This window comes from Saccopteryx leptura, chromosome 2 (genome assembly GCF_036850995.1).
Source record: "Saccopteryx leptura isolate mSacLep1 chromosome 2, mSacLep1_pri_phased_curated, whole genome shotgun sequence".
In the NCBI taxonomy this organism is placed as follows: Eukaryota; Metazoa; Chordata; class Mammalia; order Chiroptera; family Emballonuridae; genus Saccopteryx; species Saccopteryx leptura.
In genome coordinates this window covers 265,336,672-265,357,976 of record NC_089504.1, presented here as the reverse complement: position 1 = coordinate 265,357,976, position 21,305 = coordinate 265,336,672, and the positions used below count along the sequence as shown (strand labels likewise).

Below are 21,305 nucleotides of genomic sequence, written 5' to 3'. Positions count from 1 at the left end.
CAAAGTTAACACAGTGTCCTTCCAAATGAGCGTGGAGGAAGGCAGGTGTTTTCCCAAGGCTGTGCTCCCTGGGGGCGGGGCCTCAGGGCAACGCTCCAGCTAGACGGTAAACAAAAGTTATTCCAATTGGCTCAACGTGCGCCCCAGAGTAAAATAACAGAAACCAGTGGTCTCTGTTCTAAATGTATTTGAGCAGACTTTTATTGTGAAAGTGCTCATAGTTTGCACACATTAATTACTCCTTGGCTAGAAATGTGTGTCCAGTTTAACTGTTACATAATTTTTTTGGTGTGTGTGTGTGTGTGGAGAATTTTGAGCAGTACAACAGAGACATGAAAATAGTCTAACCTATTTTTCTTGGCAGAAAGTGGCTGTCTTGTTTAATATGTAAAGAAATCTTCATTTGGGAACCACGTGAATAGGCTGGGGAAACGCTAGGTCGCTGGATTTGTCAGAAGGGCCTCTTCTAGCAATCACTGGAGGGTGCCAGGTACTATTGCCTCCCAGTACAAGCATAAATATTCCAGTCAGAAGGCTGTGTTTGTGCAGATAGGCGTGTGTGGAACTGTAGGTGGCGCATTTGTTAGGTCATGATGACCTGTAGGTGGACTCACAATCACCCAGAAAAGTATGAGGACCTAAGGAATCCTCCTCTAGGGGTGAGAGTTCTGTCACGGGGTGATTCCAGGGAGAAGGGGGTGGGGGCACAGCACTGAGGTCAACACTCTCCAACCCACTCCAGCCAGCCGACCTGTCCAGAACCTCAACCCGTGACACCCCATGCCCAAGCCCCGCCCCCACAACCATGCCCCGCCCTCTGCCATCACACCCCACTACAGCTCCGCCCCTTAACACCTGTCTAGGAACCTTCCCCTCCGCCCCGCCCCGCCCCACCCATCCCCAACGCCCACCTAGAACACTTCATCCCCAACTCACCTGGCGGGACTCCCTCGAGCCACCGCGCTCGTTGCGGACACAGTTCGCCCGTTGGCCAGCGCAGCGCAGGGCGGGAAAGGTGACCAACGGTTGCGCTGGCTGGCCCTCGGGGCGCTGAGATGGCGTCTGGGTCCAGCGCTGTGGTGCCTGAGGACTGGGGGCGAACCGGGAGCCCGGGCAGGCGAGACCAGAACGCCGTCTCCACGCTCAGCGGGGACTGGGAGGCGGCGGGGACCCTGAGGAACAGCGTGCCCCCGGCGCGCTCAGTGGTGGCCTCCCCTCGGCCAGTGAAGAGGAAAGTGGGCCTCGAGGCGGCCCGGCGGCGGCTGCAGCTCCTGCCGGTGTCTCAGGCCGAGGGCTTGGGAGAGAGGGCCCCGGGGGAGGAGAAAGAGGGGCCCCTTCCCCCTGTGCCCGAGGAGGACGAAGAGGAGGCGCGGCCACTGCCCCCGGTCTGCGAGTCCCCCATGAGGGGCATGTTGCGGGGCGAAAAGGTGGCGCTCTATTGCGAGGATGTGCTGCAGGGTTGTAAGGAGGTGAGGCAGAAAACGGACCAGAATCAAGCGCGCGCGGGGGGGTGGGGGGGGGTGGGTCACCAGGAGAATTGGGGTCTAACACTTAGGGTAATGGGGGCACAAAAAACACCTGCATTTCAAAAAATCAAATTGATTTAACATTTATAAGGTTTCCACCTTTAAATAGGCTTACATATATATATAAATAAAGGGTTTTGTTTGGGGGGGGTGCATTTTTCTGAAGTTGGAAAGGGGAGGCAGTCAGACAGACTTCCGCATGCGCCTGTCTGGGATCCACCCGCATGCCCACCAGGGGGCGATGCTCTGCCCATCTAGGGTGTCACTCTGTTGCGACCAGAGCCATTCTAGCGCCTGAGGCAGAGGCCATAGAGCCATGCTCAGTGCCCAGGCCAACTTTGCTCCAATGGAGCCCTGGCTGCGGGAGAGAAAGAGAGAGGAAGGAGAGGGGGAGAAGTGGAGAAGCAGATGGGCTCGTCTCCTGTGTGCCCTGGCCGTGAATCCAACCTGGGACTCCTGCACGCCAGGCCGACGCTCTACCACTGAACCAACCAGCCAGGGAAAATAAAGTGTTTTAACCATATATATGGTTACCTAGGCCCTGACCTAAAGGAATTACAATTAGGTACCTGTCAAATTGAAAATTTGTCAGTTAAAGGGACAGCTCTAGTAGTAATTTTTCTGGTTTTCTTAGAGCTTATAAAAAAATGAAGCTAGATAGGCCTTATCAACAGAAGATATATACTGTACCTGGTAATAATGAATAGAATATTGTATGTTTCTGACCTATTTTTTTTTAAGTTACAGCAGAATTTATGTACCCAGATATTTATTGCAGTGATATTTATAAAAGTTAAAAATTAGAAACTTATTTCCAACTATGGGGACAGTAAAGAACTTTTGGCTTCATATAATGAAAAACTAGCCCTGGCCGGTTGGCTCAGTGGTAGAGCGTCGGCCTAGCGTGCGGAGGACCCGGGTTTGATTCCCGGCCAGGGCACACAGGAGACGCGCCCATTTGCTTCTCCACCCCTCCGCCACGCCTTCCTCTCTGTCTCTCTCTTCCCCTCCCGCAGCCAAGGCTCCATTGGAGCAAAGATGGCCCGGGCGCTGGGGATGGCTCTGTGGCCTCTGCCTCAGGCGCTAGAGTGGCTCTGGTCGCAACATGGTGACGCCCAGGATGGGCAGAGCATCGCCCCCTGGTGGGCAGAGCGTCGCCCCCTGGTGGGCGTGCTGGGTGGATCCCGGTCGGGCGCATGCGGGAGTCTGTCTGACTGTCTCTCCCTGTTTCCAGCTTCAGAAAAATGCAAATAAATAAATAAATAAATAAGTAAATAAATAAAAAAGAAAGAAAGAAAAGAAAAACTATATACCTGTAAAAATTATATTTTCAAGAACTGTAGCTATTCCTATGCTATAATGTTAAGTAAAATAAAATCGGGAAACAAAACATTGATTCATAGGTATGATGAATTAATTATATGCTAGAAAAAAGACTGGAAGGAAATACACCAAAATATCAACAATGGTTACATTCTGGCTGCCAAGATTAGGGGTGATTTTGTTTTCCTTATATTTTCTATATTTTTTTCAGATTTTTCTGTAGCTTAACCATATTTTATAATTAAAAAAGTTTCAAAACACTGTTATCATAAAACTAGGACAGTCTTAACCAACTTTAATATTGAGGGTTGGAGAAGGCTAGGTCTCTCATAGTCATTGAAAAACGTTCATATAAATTATCGTGTCATTAATCGAACAGGGTCTAATGACTTTCATAATAGCTTAGATTATCATCCTTGAAGTAGACGAATCAAAAAACTCAAATGGGAAAATATTGAATGGTTGATATACTCATTTCTTATACAGAATTGAGTTCTATTTAAAATTTTTATGTACTGAATGTTTTAAATAGTTGTCATTACAGCTTTCAAGTTCAGAAAAGTAACTTTTTAAATATAATAATTCCTATGTTTATATTTCCTCTCCATTAAATATATACTCAGCTCAAATCTATATTTTTCAGCTTCATTACTTAAGAATATATTGATTTTTTATTTAAAGTAGAAATCAGTAAAATCTATATATAAATCCAGAATTTCATATACTTTACACATATATGTGTATTTTCTTTTGCTAGGCAGAAGATGCTGATAAAGCTATGAGTAGTAAATACCTATCAGAAAAATTAAAGTTGAAAGATAAATGGCTTGGAGTCTGGAAAACTAAACCTGAGGTGTTCTTTGTGAAATATGAGGAAGCTTCTATCCCTTTTGTTGGTATACTAGTTGAGGTAAATAATTTTTACCTGACCTTTGTTCTTTTGAGTGAAATTATCAGCTCTTTTTAAGACCAAAATATGACCTTATTGGCCCTGGCTGGTTGGCTCAGCGGTAGAGCGTTGGCCTGGCGTGCGGGGGACCTGGGTTCGATTCCTGGCCAGGGCACATAGGAGAGGCACCCATTTGCTTCTCCACCCCCCCCCCCTTCCTCTCTGTCTCTCTATTCCCCTCCCGCAGCCAAGGCTCCATTGGAGCAAAGATGGCCCGGGCGCTGGGGATGGCTCCTTGGCCTCTGCCCCAGGGGCTAGAATGGCTCTGGTTGCGGCAGAGCGACGCCTCGGAGGGGCAGAGCATCACCCCCTGGTGGGCAGAGCGTAGCCCCTGGTGGGCATGCCGGGTGGATCCTGGTCGGGCGCAGGTGGAAGTCTGTCTGACTGTCTCTCCCCGTTTCCAGCTTCAGAATATTTAAAAAATATATATATATATATATATGACCTTACTAATTTAGGGCTTTGATACTTAAACAGAAGTTGGCAAAAAACTTACTTATATTTTAAGTTTCTAAGCAAATTAGTGAAAAAGAAGATTAGGAGGAATATAAGTATCCATTTACCTAGAAACAGTTATTAAATGTAATCTAGTAGTATCAGACAGTGTTTCTTAGCTTAGTTTTAACTGCTCAAATAATGTAAAAATAACAAAAGTGTATTAAAAATTAGTAATTTAGGTTTTAACAAATTTGGGGATTGTCCCACCATTTCCCTTCATTTTTCTCCAGTATGATAGATTAGGACAGAAAAAATGGATCAGAAAATTATCAGCCTGACCAGGCAGTGGCGCAGTGGATAGAGCGTCAGACTGGGATGCACAGGACCCAGGTTCGAGACCCCAAGGTCGCCAGCTTGAGCGTGGGCTCATCTGGTTTGAGCAAAATGCTCACCAGCTTAGACCCAAGGTCGCTGGCCCGAGCAAGGGGTTACTCTGTCTGCTGTAGCCTCACGGTCAAGGCACATATGAGAAAGCAATCAATGAACAACTAAGGTGTCGCAACGAAAAACTAATGATTGATGCTTCTCATCTCTCTCCGTTCCTGTCTGTCTGTCCCTATCTATCCCTCTCTCTGACTCTCTCTGTCTCAAAAAAAAAAAAAAAGAAAGAAAGAAAGAAAGAAAGAAAGAAAGAAAGAAAGAAAGAAAGAAAGAAAGAAAAGAAAACTAGCAGTATATTTTGAAATGTTTTCTTACAAAAAGTACCCTTTAAATAGCCTTCATCTGAGAAAATTTTGCTTTTCTATGTCTGTAGGTGAAACATTGTGGCACAGTTGATATCATAAATTTGATTCCCTTAAAGGTCACTTATCCCCATATGGACACTAATATTTACAATCATAAATGGTACCCCTACATCAGATTAGAAATTTTAAATCTTCGGTTTTGTTCTCAAGAACTTGTGTTTGAAACATAGCATTGCACGCTACCTGAAAACAATTCAATTCTGTGGTCTATGGGAAAAGGAGTTAGTGGTATTTTTACAGATAAAGAATGGCATATTTTTAAATCATAGAGACTACCCTTGCTGAGTTGTATCAAGGCATACTAACCCCATTGCCAGAGTGGTGGTAGAGAAGACCTCGTGGGAAGAAAATAATACTGATTTAAAAAATCAAAACTAAAATTTTATAAGGTATTATCAAATTTTATACCTACTTTTTGGAAATATATTTTTGTTCTGTTAATTATAAAGACATTATTTTTTAGATCATTTTTAAGTTCAAGCATAATTAAGAGGAAGGTAAGATTTCCCACAACCCCCCTGACCGCAATCATGCGTAACTCCCCTTTATCAGCCTTCCCCACCAGACTGGTACATTTGTTGCAATTGATGAACCTAGAACACTGACACATCTTAATCACCCAGAGTCTATAGTTTACACTAGGGTTCACTCTTGGTGTTGTACATATGGGTTTGGACAAATTGGTAATGTCATATATCCATCGTTATAATATATATTATACCAATATTTTCACTGCTCTAAAAGGTCTCTGTGCTCTATTCATCGCCCTCACTCCCATCCAACCCCTGGCAAGCAATTATTTTTTTGTATTTGAATAGCCTTTCTTTTACAAATGATGTATTACAAATAGTAGATTTTTTTTTTAAAAAAGCATACATTCATGGCAAAATTATTCCAAAAAAGTACTTTTAAAATATTACTGTTCTATAAAATCCAGGTCTGGCAACTGAAACTTAGAAATAAATAATATAGGAGATGTGCAATTCCTCTAATTAGTCTTAAAATCTAATGTCTTTAATAAATAGGGTTTCATATTTTACGTTGATATTTAATATTAATCTATATTTTGTATATTGATTATTAGAGAAGTCATAAAGTTTTTTTAAATTTTGTAAGTAGCTAATATATGTGAAAAAAAGTCCTTGTGTCATTTGTAATGACAAGTTTTATAATATTTATTTTAGGTGTACACACCACACCAAAGCTCATCATCTTGTTTCTTTTTTTTTTTTTTTTTTTTTTAGAATTTTTTTTTTTAATTTTATTTATTCATTTTTAGAGAAGAGAGAGAGAAAGACAGAGAGGGAGAAAGAGAGAGAGAGAAGGTGGGGAGGAGCTGGAAGCATCAACTCCCATATGTGCCTTGACCAGGCAAGCCCAGGGTTTCGAACTGGCGACCTCAGCATTTCCAGGTCGACGCTTTATCCACTGTGCCACCACAGGTCAGGCCATCTTGTTTCAAAGTGACTGTTTCTGTTGCTGAGCCTTTTTCTTCTAATATAGGAAATATCCTGAGAGATTTGGTTGATGAGATTTTAGAACGAGAGCATAGCGTGCCCCTCTTGGAAGTGTACCCTGTTGAAGGACAAGATTCTGATATACATGATACTGCTTTGGCCTTGGAAGTTGTAAGGTATGACAGCTTTATACTTCTGAAAATTAAAATGATCATATTCAAAATTTTAATTTAATATGTAAGTTTAGTTCATACAAGCATTCTGTGAATATTTATTGATTTAATTTTTACTCACTGCTGAATTCAGTTTGTCTGTTTTTAATGAACATTTTTGTAAGTCTTAGTTAAAACAGTTTCTTGTGGCCCTGGCCGGTTGGCTCAGTGGTAGAGCGTCGGCCTGGCGTGCGGAAGTCCCGGGTTCGATTCCCGGCCAGGGCACACAGGAGAAGCGCCCATCTGCTTCTCCACCCCTCCCCCTCTCCTTCCTCTCTGTCTCTCTCTTCCCCTCCCGCAGCGAGGCTCCATTGGAGCAAAGATGGCCGGGGCGCTGGGGATGGCTCCTTGGCCTCTGCCCCAGGTGCTAGAGTGGCTCTGGTCGGGGCAGAGAGACGTCCCGGAGGGGCAGAGCATCGCCCCCTGGTGGGCGTGCCCCCGGTGGATCCCGGTCAGGCGCATGCGGGAGTCTGTCTGACTGTCTCTCCCCGTTTCCAGCTTCAGAAAAATACAAAAAACAAAAACAAAAAAAAAAACCCAGTCTCTTGTGAAGTATCATATACAGGCAATAAAAGTTTGCTATTTTTCAATCCTGCATTTTACAAAAATTAAATTTAAAAATTCTGGCAAAAGTAATATTAAGTTCTGTTTATATTTAAACATCTTAAATATATATGATTTCATTTTTCACATTTAAGGGCATTACAAATACTAGATGTCATTCACAATATGATTGTTTCTTATAATCTGGTACAATTTGAGAAGCTATACATAAACTTAATACAGAATATTTTGGGGCATGTTTTTGTTTTTCTAATGCTTTTTCCCCCCTCAATATACAAAGTTGATGATATCTTAAGTATTTTTTTGGTGAACAAAATAATCACCCAAATGTATGAAACTTACAATTCCACTTCAGAACATTATTTAGTCTGTAGTAACATAAAATAGAATCCAGATAATCAAAAATTTAAAGTTTACCTTTAATATTCATTTATTGAAAGGTCATTTAAAAATATTTTTCTTAGAAGTTAGAATTCATGTAAAAAGAGTTCTGACATCAGAATGTCTTTTTAGTCCTAAATGTGGTACTGGTTTTGAACACTTTCATCTTAATTTGATTTATCACAGGTTTTTTAATGACTTTCTTTGGAGAGACTGGGATGGAAAAAATTGTGAGCATTATACTGCTTTGACTGAAGAAAGAATTAATTTGTAAGTATACTTAAAACCTTGTTCAGCACATTATATGAGATCAACATTGTAACTATATTGATACTTTTCAGGTGGTGTGATATAAGATGGAACAATACCTGGTCCTATTGCACAATGTTACAGAAAAACTTTGGAGAAATATAAAAACAAGTGTGTCGAGCTCACTGAGTATCAGAACAATATTAAAGAAGATGCGTCGGCAGCAGAGGCTGTTGAATGCTGGCAAAAATACTATGAGATAGAAATGCTCTGTAGATTATTGAAAATGTGGGATGATTTACATCTCCGGTAATAATTTGCTCTATTTTATTTATTTATTTATTTATTTATTTATTTATTTAGCAGAGACAGAGAGAGTCAGAGAGAGGGATAGGGACAGACAGACAGGAAGGGAGAGAGATGAGAAACATCAATTCTTTGTTGCAGTTCGTTAGTTGTCCATTGACTGCTTTCTCATATGTGCCTTGTTGGGGGGGGGGAGGAGGGCTACAACAGACCAAGTGACCCCTTGCTCGAGCCAGCGACCTTGGGCTTAAGCTGGTGAGCCTTGCTCAAAGCTGATGAGCCCATGCTCAAGCTGGAGACCCGGGTCCTCTGCGTCCCAGTCTGATGCTCTATCCACTGCGCCACCGTCTGGTCAGGCTAATTTGCTCTATTTTAAATGGAAAATAAACTATTGTTTGGTCATTCTTTTATCATGCCACTTAAGTTATATATGTTACCTTGATTGATATAATTATAAAATTAGATGTCCAAAATACGAGATAAGCATAAGGTGCAACTACCAATATTGGAAAGTTATTTTATATAGCTTATTGACTGAACAATTTTTTAATGAAAAAAAATCCCATAGATCTGATCTTTTTCTTATCTTTCACATTCATCTTCTTGATTATGGCCAAAACATAAGAAGGGAGGTAGACTTCCTCCACATATAATATACAAAGTAAGGAGATTTGCCTAATTTGGCTACCTCATAATTTCTGCTTTTCTAACCAACATGAGTTGTTTTTTATGATAAATAAAACAATATAGATTTAACCAGCATCATTCTCCTCTAGAATACTTCCAAATCTATTAAAATATTTTTACATTGCTGTGCAGTAAAAGTATATATTTCTGTCTTTGGTTTAAATAGGGCAGAAACAGGATTTCTTGCTCATGTTCCCCAAATTAATGGAAAATCTTGAATGGAGCCAAAAAACTTCTATTTCATACTAAATTGCTAAGCCCCTTCTTTTGTATTCTGGTTGAATACAAGACTAACAATCTTTAGAAGAACATAACACAATCTAGAGTTACTAAAATATATTATATATATTATCCAAAATCTCCAGTGCTCAACCAAAAATTAATAGACCTGCAAAGAAACCAGAATGTTAGTTCCATACTTGGGAAAAAAGTTAATAGAAACTGATTTTTAAGGGGGCTCAGATGTTGGATTTATCAGACTTCAAACCAATTTTCATGAATATGTTTAAAGAATTAACAGAAAATATTGTGTTAATAAGTTCATAGAAAATCTCAATAGAGAAATTGAAACTACAGAAAAGAACCAAGAATTTCCAGATTGAGCTTGTGAGTTAACATTACCATATTTACCACAAGAAAATTGGTCTCCCATATATTAACTCAAAGTGATCCGTAGGCCTAAATGTAAAACAATACTATAAGATTTCTAAAAGAAAACATAGGCAGAAACTAAGGTGACCTTGGGTTTGGCGATGAGTGTTTAAATACAACACTGAGTGTGATGGGAATATTCTATATCTTGATTGTTTTGATTGAAGTAAATGTGTGTATATTTTGAAACCTCATGAAATGATTCACTTAAAATGAATGTCTGTGTAAATTATACCTTAATCAGTTTGATTAAAAGACACTGATATATACATCTGATTTTAAAACTAGGATTGCATGATTACTGTTATATCCTGTATGTAGGATGCTTTCTTCTTTGAGCAACTAGTAATCGGGTATATGGTGGGGAAAAATGTCTGAGTAGTTCCCTTTCTCAATATCAAAACCACTTGCTTAAATTCGTATAAAAATGCTTAGTGGATCTGATTTTGAAATGTTAAATGAAACTTTTGCTTTGGGAGACATTGCTAAAATGTTGGAATACACGTTTTAATAACTCGCACAATCAATTAGTATTATAACCAGTTTCCTGAAAATTTAAACTTCACAAAAATATTTGATAAGTGAAATATAACTGGAAAAATATCGGTATTAAAGCTGTACCCCGTTATCATCAAGCAGTAATCAGAGTGCTACAGAGAACCCAAAAGTTTATACTTCGGGAAAGTAATGGTACATCCACATCTATTGGAAATGGAGTGTCCCTTCTCTGACAGCAATGATAAAAGTTATACTCAAATTTCTTTTCTTTCTTTTGATGACACTTAAATGATTAAGAGACAAAGGACAGGAAATTTAAAGAAAAGGAAAAAGAGAAAGAATGGAATTAAAAGTACTGAATAGCAAACAATATAAAAACAGCTAAGAGAGAAGCTAGAATTTCTATGGCGACCCTATCCTTTGAAACAAAACAATCTGTTAATTTAACAGTGCATCTAAAATTAGACGTACCCTAAAACATTCTTATGCTTCAACCCACCTCTGCTTTGTGTGAGTCTACAATTCATTCAGTGGATTATGAAAGTATGATCAGGAATTTTTTCTACTGTATTGAAGAGTTGAGGGGACTTAGGTACTGTATGTAGTGTGTTGCATACAGATTTTGGGTATAAACCATTAAAATGAAAAGATTTTAGATTTCAAAAGTTTAAACACTCAGTTATCTAAAATATCTTAACCAGTCAGACCTGTGGTGGCGCAGTGGATCAAGTGTCGACCTGGAACGCTGAGGTCGCTGGTTCAAAACTCTGGGCTTGCCTGGTCAAGGCACATATGGGAGTTGATGCTTCCTGCTTCTCCCTCCTTCCCCCCCCTCCCCCCCCCCCCCCGCTTCTCTTCTCTAAAATGAATAAATTAAAATAAGTTTAAAATAAATAAATAAAAGATCTTAACAATTCATTGTTCTCAAGTTGCTCATTGCTTTCCAGGAGCATAAAATTAGTGAAATGTATTTCTCAAAGATGCTTAATACCAAGTTTTTTTTTTTGTATTTTTTTTTTTTTTTTTCTGAAGCTGGAAACGGGGAGAGACAGTCAGACAGACTCCCGCATGCGCCTGACCGGGATCCACCCGGCACGCCCACCAGGGGCGATGCTCTGCCCACCAGGGGGTGATGCTCTGCCCCTCCCGGGCACTTTGCCGCGACCAGAGCCACTCTAGCGCCTGGGGCAGAGGCCAAGGAGCCATCCCCAGTGCCCGGGCCATCTTTGCTCCAATGGAGCCTTGGCTGCGGGAGGGGAAGAGAGAAGGAAGGAGGGGGGTGGGTGGAGAAGCAAATGGGCGCTTCTCCTATGTGCCCTGGCGGGGAATCGAACCTAGGACTTCTGCACGCCAGGCCGACGCTCTACCGCTGAGCCAACCGGCCAGGGCCAATACCAAGTTTTTATTTTCTAAGTTAGTATAGCTTGTTGAATCTTTTTCCATCATTAATTTAATCATAAATGGTATCAACTTTAGAGTCCATGGACCTTTTTTCTCAAGAATTCTGAGGTACAGGAAAGGAAAAAGAATTTGGAAAGACTGTAACACATGTTGTAGCAAAAGTGATGACTACTGACATGGTAAGAAATACACTGTGTTCTTATTTGTTCGTGTAAGTTTATCCACATATAATCAGAAAGGGAGCTCTTTGAGGGTAGGGTTCTTGTCTGACTCATGTATGCCTTCCCCCATTACATCCATCGTAGTGATTGGCATCTCGTAAGTACTAAAGGAATAAATGTCAACCATTATTTGCTGAGTACTAACCTTTGTTGTCAGGCGCTCTGCTGGAAGTATGGAGAGGATAGAGACAAATATGAGGAAGAATGCATTTGATGGAAATACAGGGTGAACCAGACCCATAGTCTTGCTTCTTTACACATTCTAGATGCTTTTTATCCCTCCTCTGTCTTCTAAGTGCTTGGGACTTTTTTCTGCACTGTTATCCCTAAGTGATTTCTCTGCTCTCTACCCATGACTTCAGTTATATCTATGATGATCTAAAATGTGCATCTACAGCACAGGTTTCTGTGCTGAGCCCCACACCTGTATGTCCAACTGCCTATTGCTGATCTCACTTCAACTCAAATCTCCACAATTAAATTCATGATCTTATTTATTGACTTGTTTATATTCCAGAGTTCCCTGTTCCAATAAATGGTACCACTGTGCACCCAGCTGCTAATTACAATTTTCTGAAAGTTATTCTATTTGTATTCACTTCCACGTATCCACGTCCTCCCTCAGGAACACCGCATCCTATGTATACTGTCATTTCCAGCCGTTCTCAACCTTCCAGAATACATGAGACTGCTGTGTACGATCACAGCACCCTGCCCTTTCCCTTTTCATGTCTGTATTTAATACCTTTTGTTGGAATCTACTGAATGTCCATCTCTTACTAGAATATGAGCTGCTTGAGAGCAAAGGCTATATAATGACTCTACATCCATCATGTAGCATGAAGCTTGGCACGTGGTGGGTACCCAACTGTTTTGGTTGAATTAGTCAATGAGTGCATGCTTGACAAAGAGTACAGTATATGTGAGAAATTGAGAGAAGTCCAGCAGGGAGGGGCGTGAGTTATAAAACTGGTTTATTAGACTGGTCTTGTCTCTTGTCCTACCCACATTGCTTATTGGACCAAATTATTCAACATTAACTGTTCTACCAATTATCTTTCCAACATCTTTATAAAAAGGTGCAGATTTTGTGTTTATCTCCTGCCTTATTTTCTCATTTTTATTTTTGCTTCTCTCTTTTTTTTGTTTTAAAACTGTTTCTGGGCCCTGGCCGGTTGGCTCAGTGGTAGAGCATCGGCCTGGCGTGCAGAAGTCCTGGGTTCGATTCCCGGCCAGGGCACACAGGAGAAGCGCCCATCTGCTCCACCCCTCCCCCTCTCCTTCCTCTCTCTCTCTTCCCCTCCCGCAGCGAGGCTCCATTGGAGCAAAGATGGCCTGGGTGCTGGGGATGGCTCCTTGGCCTCTGCCCCACGCGCTAGAGTGGCTCTGGTTGCAACAGAGCGCTGCCCGGGAGGGGCAGAGCATCGCCCCCTGGTGGGCAGAGCGTCGCCCCTGGTGGGCGTGCCGGGTGGATCCCAGTCGGGCGCATGCGGGAGTCTGTCTGATTGTCTCTCCCCGTTTCCAGCTTCAGAAAAATACAAAAAAAGAAAAAAAAATCTGTTTCTGACTTTATTTTCCTACATGATAATGAGAAGTTTCTTGCTTTTTATCCAGTGCTTTGCAACTCTTTCTTCTGCGTGTAAGTAAATGGTCATGAACTTGGGAGGTGAGGATCAGCTGAAAAGGCAGCATCAGCTTCCATTTGCTCAGATCTTTGATTTTATACTTACCTTTGAGGTTGACAAAATATTTGATAGTAGTCAAGCTGTGTATACAGCCTTTAACAGCTTTCCCAACTTTGAAGATTCCTGACTCAGCGTTCTGCCTGCTCTGTACTCTCTCCTGAAACAGTTTTTGCCACATTCATCATCCTGCTGGTGGTCTCATAAGCAGCACAGTGAAAAAAATGGACTTTGTAGTCAGATCACCCAGTTTATATAGCTTCTCCAAGACCACTTAGTAACTATGTAATCTTGGGCAAGCTGCCTAACCTCTGAACCTCGATTTCCTTATTTGCAGAGTGCTTTAAAAGATAGGTAAATATCTGTGTGCTGTGTGGATTAAGAACATGGGCTCTGGAGTCAAACTGCTGGGATTCAGATTCTGGCTTTGCCACTTCCTTAGTTGTGTGATTTTCAACAAGTCATTTACCCATCAGTTCTTCAGTTTCTCACTCGTAAATTGGGGGTAAGAGTTTTTACAGTTTTAGATCTTATCATTTAGGTCATTGATCCATTTTTAGGTTTGTTTTTTTTTATATATAGTATGAAGTCCAATTTCATTCCTCTGCATAGTCAATTATCCAATTATTCCAACACCATTGTTGAAGAGACTCCTTTCTTTACCCACTGGACAGGTTTGGCAACCTTTAGAAAATCAGTCAGCCATGATGGTGGTATGTGTTTATTTCTAGGCTTTCAATTCTGTTCCATTGGTCTAAATGCTTATCCTTATGACAGTATCACAGTGTGATTACTGTGGCTTTGTAGACATTTTTGAAATCAGAAGTGTGAGTCCTCCAACTTTTATTTTCCAATAATGTTTTGGATATTAAAGGTCTCTTGTAATTCCATATGAATTCGAGAATGAGCTCTTCCATTTCTCTAAAAAAAAAGCATTGGAATTTGGATAGGGATTACATTGAATCTGGAGATCAATTGGTAGTGCCATTCTAGCAATATTAAATCTTCCAATTCATGAATATGGGATTTTCCAATGATTTATTCTTTAATCTCTTTCAGCAATGTTTTGTAGTATTTGACATACAGGTTTTCACCTTTTATGGAGGTTAAAGTTTATTCCTAGATCTTTCATTATTTTGGATGCTATAGTAAATGGAATTGTTTTCTTAATTTCCTTTTCAGGTTATTCATTGCTGGTATACAGAAACAAAACAGTTGATCTTGTACCCTGCAACTTCACTGAATTTATTAGTTATTACACATTTTTGATGAATTCTTTGGGATTTTCTATGTATAGGATATATAGGATCCTGTTGTCTGCATATAGTTTTCCTTCTTCCTTTCTAGGCTTATCTTACTGCTTTGGATAGAACTTCTGGCTAATATAATGTTGAATATCGATGTTAAAAGTGGGCATCTTTGTCTTGTTTTTGATCTTAGGGGACACTATGGACTGAGTTGTGTCTCCCCATAATTCATACGTTGAAGTCTTAACTCCCAGTACCTCAGAATGTAACCACATGTATTTGGAGATAAGGTGTTTAAAGAAGTAATTAAGTTAAAATGAGGCAGTCTTAACCTGCTTTTCTAACAAGAAAAAAAAAGATATATGAAAGATAATGCTCTATTAAATCAAAAGAATAGGTATTTTTTCAGAGTATATTTTTAGTTTCCAAATTTATAGTTCCTCACTCTTCATGGCACTAATAATGAAGCCCTCTACGCTTTTCTATCCCCAAGTGAAAATTCCTAATATTGTATTTTTTTTTTAGTTATACAACCTTTACTACATAAGATTTTGTGGATTTACCAAAATTGTAGGGTTAGTCTGAGTTAAAGAAAACTAAAAAGTATATGAAAAGAGATCTGGTGTCAGAGGAACCTAGGCCTAAAGCTTAGCTTCACTGCTCATTTAGCTGTTTCCTTGGGCAACAACTTACCGAATGTCCCCATAAATGAGATGCACCCTTTTCGAAAAATTTGGGGTCTAAAAACTGGGAGCATCTTATATAGTAGTTGCAGATTTTTTTACTTGCATTTCCCGCTTTTTCGCGGGAATGAATTTTATGATGAATACAATTTGAGTTCAACAACTTTACGTAATATATTTTTTTCAAATTTTGGGCCCCAAAATTAAGATGCGTCTTATACATGGGATTATGGAGAAATACAGTAATCTCATTGTTTCAATTTCTTTAACCTTTTAAAAGAACAGTAATACTTTACCCTCAAAGAACTGTTGTGATGCTTAGGAGGTAACAGGTAAAATTCAAAATATGACTCCTGGCACACAGTATTTAATAGCTGTAAAATTACTAGTGATCATAAAAAAAAATTCTCATTTCACCACTCTCTTAAATGATGGACTGATACTTTGAACATTTAACAAACATAAACACATATAATAACTACAGTGCATTATTTATGTACACGATTAAGTCTTGGGAAGAGCACGTTACCAATAAGTGACTAAAATGACCTTCCAGTTTTCACCTGTTGTTGAAGGTGTGCTGTTTTATTTCTTCTTTTCAGGTAAAGGACTTCTCTTCAGACATGTTTCTCCAATAGCACAATGATTTGGATTTGGCTTTGGAGAGTTGTTATAGTGGAGACACAGTACTTATTTTTCCAGGAGAATATCAAGCTGTAAATCTTGCTTTATTGACTGATGACATCATTATAAAGGGTTAGCAGATTTTATAGTGATGTGTAGATTGTATATTATAAACATGGTTAATCAAATTATTAAAAATTAGAACAGGGTTTATCTTTCACAAAAATCCCTTATGTGCCTTTTACAATTGAAATTTTTTCATGTGCATGTTGTCTGTACAGATGACCTTGTTTGGCTATTCTGTACCAGAGAAAATCAATGAGACTACTTTTACCCCATGAAAATGTAGCACAGATTCTCAATAAATGATCAAAACCAGAAAAAAAATAAAACATCTGCTTATAATATTTTCTATTAGCACTATCTGTGTTTTTACCAAACAGCTTTCTTCTCGTCTGCCTCCACTGTACTTCATATCATTTTAGAGGGAAATCCAAATGTAAGGCTATATTAAAATATACTCAGTATTTTCTAAAAAAGGTTAATTCATGTGCAAACTCACTAAAATAGAAGTATAAAAGCAGTTTATTAACTTTTTCTTAAGGTTCTGAACATACTTAGTACCTTTACTCCTGCCCTTTTATGTTGTAGCATGAGTATGTATTCCCACTGGCCAAAAGAACAGGTGATGTAAATTTTGCCTATCTATGCAAAAACTGAGCAAAACTTTCACTAGCTTTTTATTATTATAATCAGTAGTATTTTGCTGAACTACATGAATAAGGTTCGTGGTTGTAATTTTAAAAATGTGTAGCCTTGAAGCTTCAACTCATTTTGGGTTGATGTTAAATTTAGGTGATTGTTTTGACTACTGTGGAGCAAAATTAGGGATATGACTGCATTACTCTTGTCACCTAATTCAAGAGTCTCTGCCCGCTTTTTATCAGTATGGTAATTTATTATGGTTTTAAAACTAGGTTATGGTAAGATACGTTTTGTGTCTTAGATATTGTGTAGAATGATTATGTAATTTAAGGAAATATGTAGTGGAAAGCATATGTTAAATATCATAGCTAGATTTAGATGGACTATAAATCCAGAATCTGGCATCAAAATATAGACAAAAGATTATATTACAGGTAAGTCTCTAATTAGTTAACAACTGAATTGTTATATATATTACTTATTAAAATATGTGAAAAGAAAAACTTCGTAATAGCAAGTATTAGTGAATGACCAAAGGGCTTTAAACTTTGGGACTACTGATTTAATTATGTCTTTTTCCCTATGATTCAGGAGTTGGAAAGAGAGAGGAAATTGATTACTTCTGAACCTTTTCATGACAGTTTTGTGGTATCCAAAGCTGACAATGTGAAACTAATACATCTATCTTTGATACAACATGGGACAGTGGACGGTATTGTGGTGGTGGAGTCTGTTCACATGACTCTAGAAACTGTATAAAATGTGAAGGAACAGGAGAGGAGCTGCTTTGACAATTATAGACAGTGAAATGACTGGTGCCCAGGTACCAGTGAAATAACTGGTACCTCTGCACCCAGGGCCAATTCGCTCCAATTGAGCCATGGCTGCCGGAGGGAAAGAGAGGGAAGGAGAGGGGGAGAGGTGGAGACAGATGGGCACTTCTCCTGTGTGCCCTGACTGGGAATCAAACTGGGACTTTCACTGGGTTGGCAGATGTTCTACAGCTGAACCAACCAGCCAGGGCCCCAGGTAGTTCATTTTAAAAACCATGGCTTTACAGGACTATCTATAATTTTGAGTGATCTTAATATACAAACAACAGGTAATTACTTCATCTTGGAATTATAATTAAGCTTAGAAACTAATGAAAATAAACAAAATGAGGACAAGTACAAGAATGTCATAGTACACTGAGGAAAAGTGATCTGCCTAAGTCCAAAGTAAGAAATTGTTAGCTTTGCGTTATGTGATTTTTTAAAAGAAAATGTAGGAATCAGTGGCTATAAAATAGATCATGAATCAATTACCTGATGGCTTATTTAAAAAGAAATAGTACTTATAAGCTGTCAGATAGTGTTGTAAGGTATTGTGATTAGTTCTGACAGTTTGAGTCTTCAGGTAACAAATACAAAGATCATTAAAGGACTGGAAAGTTGAACTAGAAATAAGATTAAAGGAAGCAGAAAAATGCGATGATCTTATCACTAAAATGAGTAAACAGACTTTAGCAGCATTATAAGGAGAGAGGATATATAAGTAAATTTTTATAAATGCAAAGAATTAAAGAAAATTTTGACTCCCTTCTAGAGACTCCATTTGGGTGGTGAGCAACATAACTTCTTTCTAGGTTTAAGACTCTCCAAACACGGATAAGTTTCCCACAATTTTAAAACATCTATATAATAGCGTTGCTTGCACTATCATGTATTTTCATGTAACTTAGTGTTATGTATTATAAAATTGTAACTTTCAAATCTTAAGAAAATTTTGGAGGTATGTTTGTGTTGAATAGATTGTTTTATTTGCTTTTTATTTACAGGGTGCTGGGGTTGAACTGTATCCTGGGAGCATAGCCACTTTGGAAAGAAATGAAATTCATCACTGTAATAACTTCAGAGCCAGTGACAGTTCAAAAAGCACTTTAGATGGAGTTAATATAAAGATATTCTTACATTTCTTAACATAGAATTGTTAAAAGATTTATAAATAACTAAAAAGGTGTTAAAATATTATTTATTAGTCTAAACATTATCAATGATTTGTAATAGTACAAATAAACTATGGTTTAAATGATAGCTGATAGGAAACAAGTTTAGTTTTTTTGTTTTTTATTTAAAATTTATTTATTTATATATTTTTTACAGAGAGAGTGAGTGAGAGAGAGGGATAGACAGGGACAGACAGACAGGAACAGAGAGAGATGAGAAGCATCAATCATTAGTTTTTCATTGCGCGTTGCAACACCTTAGTTGTTCATTGATTGCTTTCTCATATGTGCCTTGACTGTGGGCCTTCAGCAAACCGAGCAACCCCTTGCTGGAGCCAGCGACCTTGGGCTCTAGCTGGTGGGCCTTGCTCAAACCAGATGAGCCTGCACTGAAGCTGGCGACCTTGGGGTCTCAAACCTGGGTCCTTCCGCATCCCAGTCCGACGCTCTATCCACTGCGCCACCACCAGGTCAGGCAGGAAACAAGTTTAGTTTTATAATTTAGTAATTTTGACTTGAATGCTTACCAAATAACTTTGAATATGAGAAAGTGGGTAAGTTTGCTGTTATAAAAAATATCTTAGATTTCTCAATGAGCAAAAATTAAAATGACTATACTGAGAAATATATTTTTAAATTTCATAATTTGAACCAATTAAAACATAAATAGTAACAATTTACAAGTGAAATGCTTTCTCATTATTTTCCACTTCTGTAATTACAACCTTTTTAGATCCCTTCCTAGACTTGTGTAGTTAATGAAGTTTTTCCATAGAAACCTAGTTTACATAGCATTAACGGACATTTTCATTATCTGAAATAATTTATTTTTATACTTATATTAAATGATAAAAGGGATGATAGCAAGACTCCCACATACAGCCCAACTTGGATCCACCCAGCAACCCCCATCTAGGGCTGATGCCCAAGTACCGAGCTATTTTTAGCACCTGAGGCTTATGTGCTTGGACCAATGAAGCCACTGGCTGCAGGAGGAGAGAAGCAGATGGTTGCTTCTCCTTTGTGTCCTGACTGGGATTCAAGCCCAGGACATCCATACACTGGGCTGATGCTCTATCCACTGAGTCACATGCCAGGGCCAATCATGTTATATTAAAAGTCACCTTCATGGGATATTGCTGTAACCTCATCCAGAATCAGTTATCTTCATCAATAATTAAAAATATACTTGTTCAAAACTGGGATTCTGTTGTCTTAAAACATGTAAACCAAAGAATAAGTTCTAGAGTTTATGACATGTTCATTAGTTTATATTTATAGATTGAAAAACTAATTTTCTTGAATCCTATTAACAGGCTCTTCCTGCACTGAAACTGAAGATAACTAATAATCATATTCATAGCAACAATGGCTATGGAGTAAGCATTCTTCAACCAATGGAAGTTGTTTTTGTTTTCCCCCTGAAGCTGGAAACGGGGAGGCAGTCAGACTCCCGCATGCGCCCGGCCAGGATCCACCGGGCATGCCCACCAGGGGGCGTCGCTCTGTTGTGACCAGAGCCAGTCTAGCACCTGAGGCAGAGGCCATGGAGCCATCCCCAGCGCCCGGGCCATCTTTGCTCTAATGGAGCCTTGGCTGCGGGAGGGGAAGAGAGAGACAGAGAGGAAGGAGAGGGGGAGGGGTGAAGCAGATGGGCACTTCTCCTGTGTGCCCTGGCCGGGAATCGAACCTGGGACTTTCGCACGCCAGACCGACGCTCTACCATTGAGCCAACTGGCTAGGGCAACAGTTTTTTATTGTATCAGAAGCCCTCAACAGAGGGGCTGTTTCAGGAGACAAGATGAAAACATGCTGTTGAAAAAATGCAAAATCTGAATCTGGAAATGAATAATAAAATAGAAGCAAACTTAAAGGGGGATATATCAGAATAGTTACAAGTTAAACCATCTGGGTTTATGTTAAAGGTTTTTTATTTGATAGTTGCTTAATCTCCCACAGAAATAGCAGTTTTAATTAAAGTCAAAACTTTAAACATTTTAATGCTTTCACTGATTCATTTTAAGATTTTAAAAAAAAATTTTTTTTTAAATTTTTTACAGAGACTGAGAGTGAGTCAGAGAGAGGGACAGACAGACAGGAACTGAGATGAGCAGCATCAATCATTAGTTTTCCATTGCGCGTTGCAACACCTTAGTTGTTCATTGATTGCTCTCTCATATGTGCCTTGACCGCGGGCCTTAGGCAGGCGGGGTAACCCCTTGCTCGAGCCAGCGACCTTGGGTTTAAGTTAGTGGGCTTTTGCTCAAACCAGATGAGCCTGCACTCAAGCTGGCAACCTCGGGGTCTCGAACCTGGGTCCTCTGCATCCCAGTCCGACGCTCTATCCACTGTGCCACCGCCTGGTCTGGCCATTTTAAGATTTTTAAAAAATGTTTTGAAATATAACTCACAAACCATAAAATTCATCCTTCTAGGTATTCAACTCAGTGGTATTTAGTGTATTTTTAGTATATGTACCATCATCATCACTAATTCCAAAAACATTCGGTTTTAAACTTTGTTTTTAATATTCTTAGTCCAATAAGAAGCATTAGATGTTCTATGTAGAAGTTTACAGCTAATTCCTGATTCGTTGCCTTTTATATGAGCTAGTAACTGTAAGACAGCACTATTACATAGGACCAGGCTCAATTGTAGGGAACAAGGAAATTCAAAGTAAGAGAGGTAAACAATACGGAAATCTACTT

At 39.3% G+C, this 21,305-nt stretch overlaps 1 protein-coding gene across 1 annotated transcript; it reads left to right on the top strand.

Annotated features, from left to right (window-relative positions):
* The first annotated feature begins 996 nt into the window (after window positions 1-996).
* On the top strand, window positions 997-20,500 carry SHCBP1L (SHC binding and spindle associated 1 like). Its single transcript, XM_066366043.1, is given in 18 exon segments — window positions 997-1,469; window positions 3,607-3,759; window positions 6,455-6,675; window positions 7,843-7,926; window positions 7,998-8,009; window positions 8,011-8,214; window positions 11,524-11,571; window positions 11,573-11,627; window positions 15,884-16,037; window positions 17,202-17,223; window positions 17,225-17,355; window positions 17,358-17,384; window positions 17,387-17,433; window positions 18,430-18,554; window positions 19,916-20,003; window positions 20,348-20,400; window positions 20,402-20,477; window positions 20,480-20,500. Coding segments are annotated over 18 exon segments (1,935 nt in total). The 5' UTR covers window positions 997-1,055.
* The last annotated feature ends 805 nt before the right edge of the window (window positions 20,501-21,305 follow it).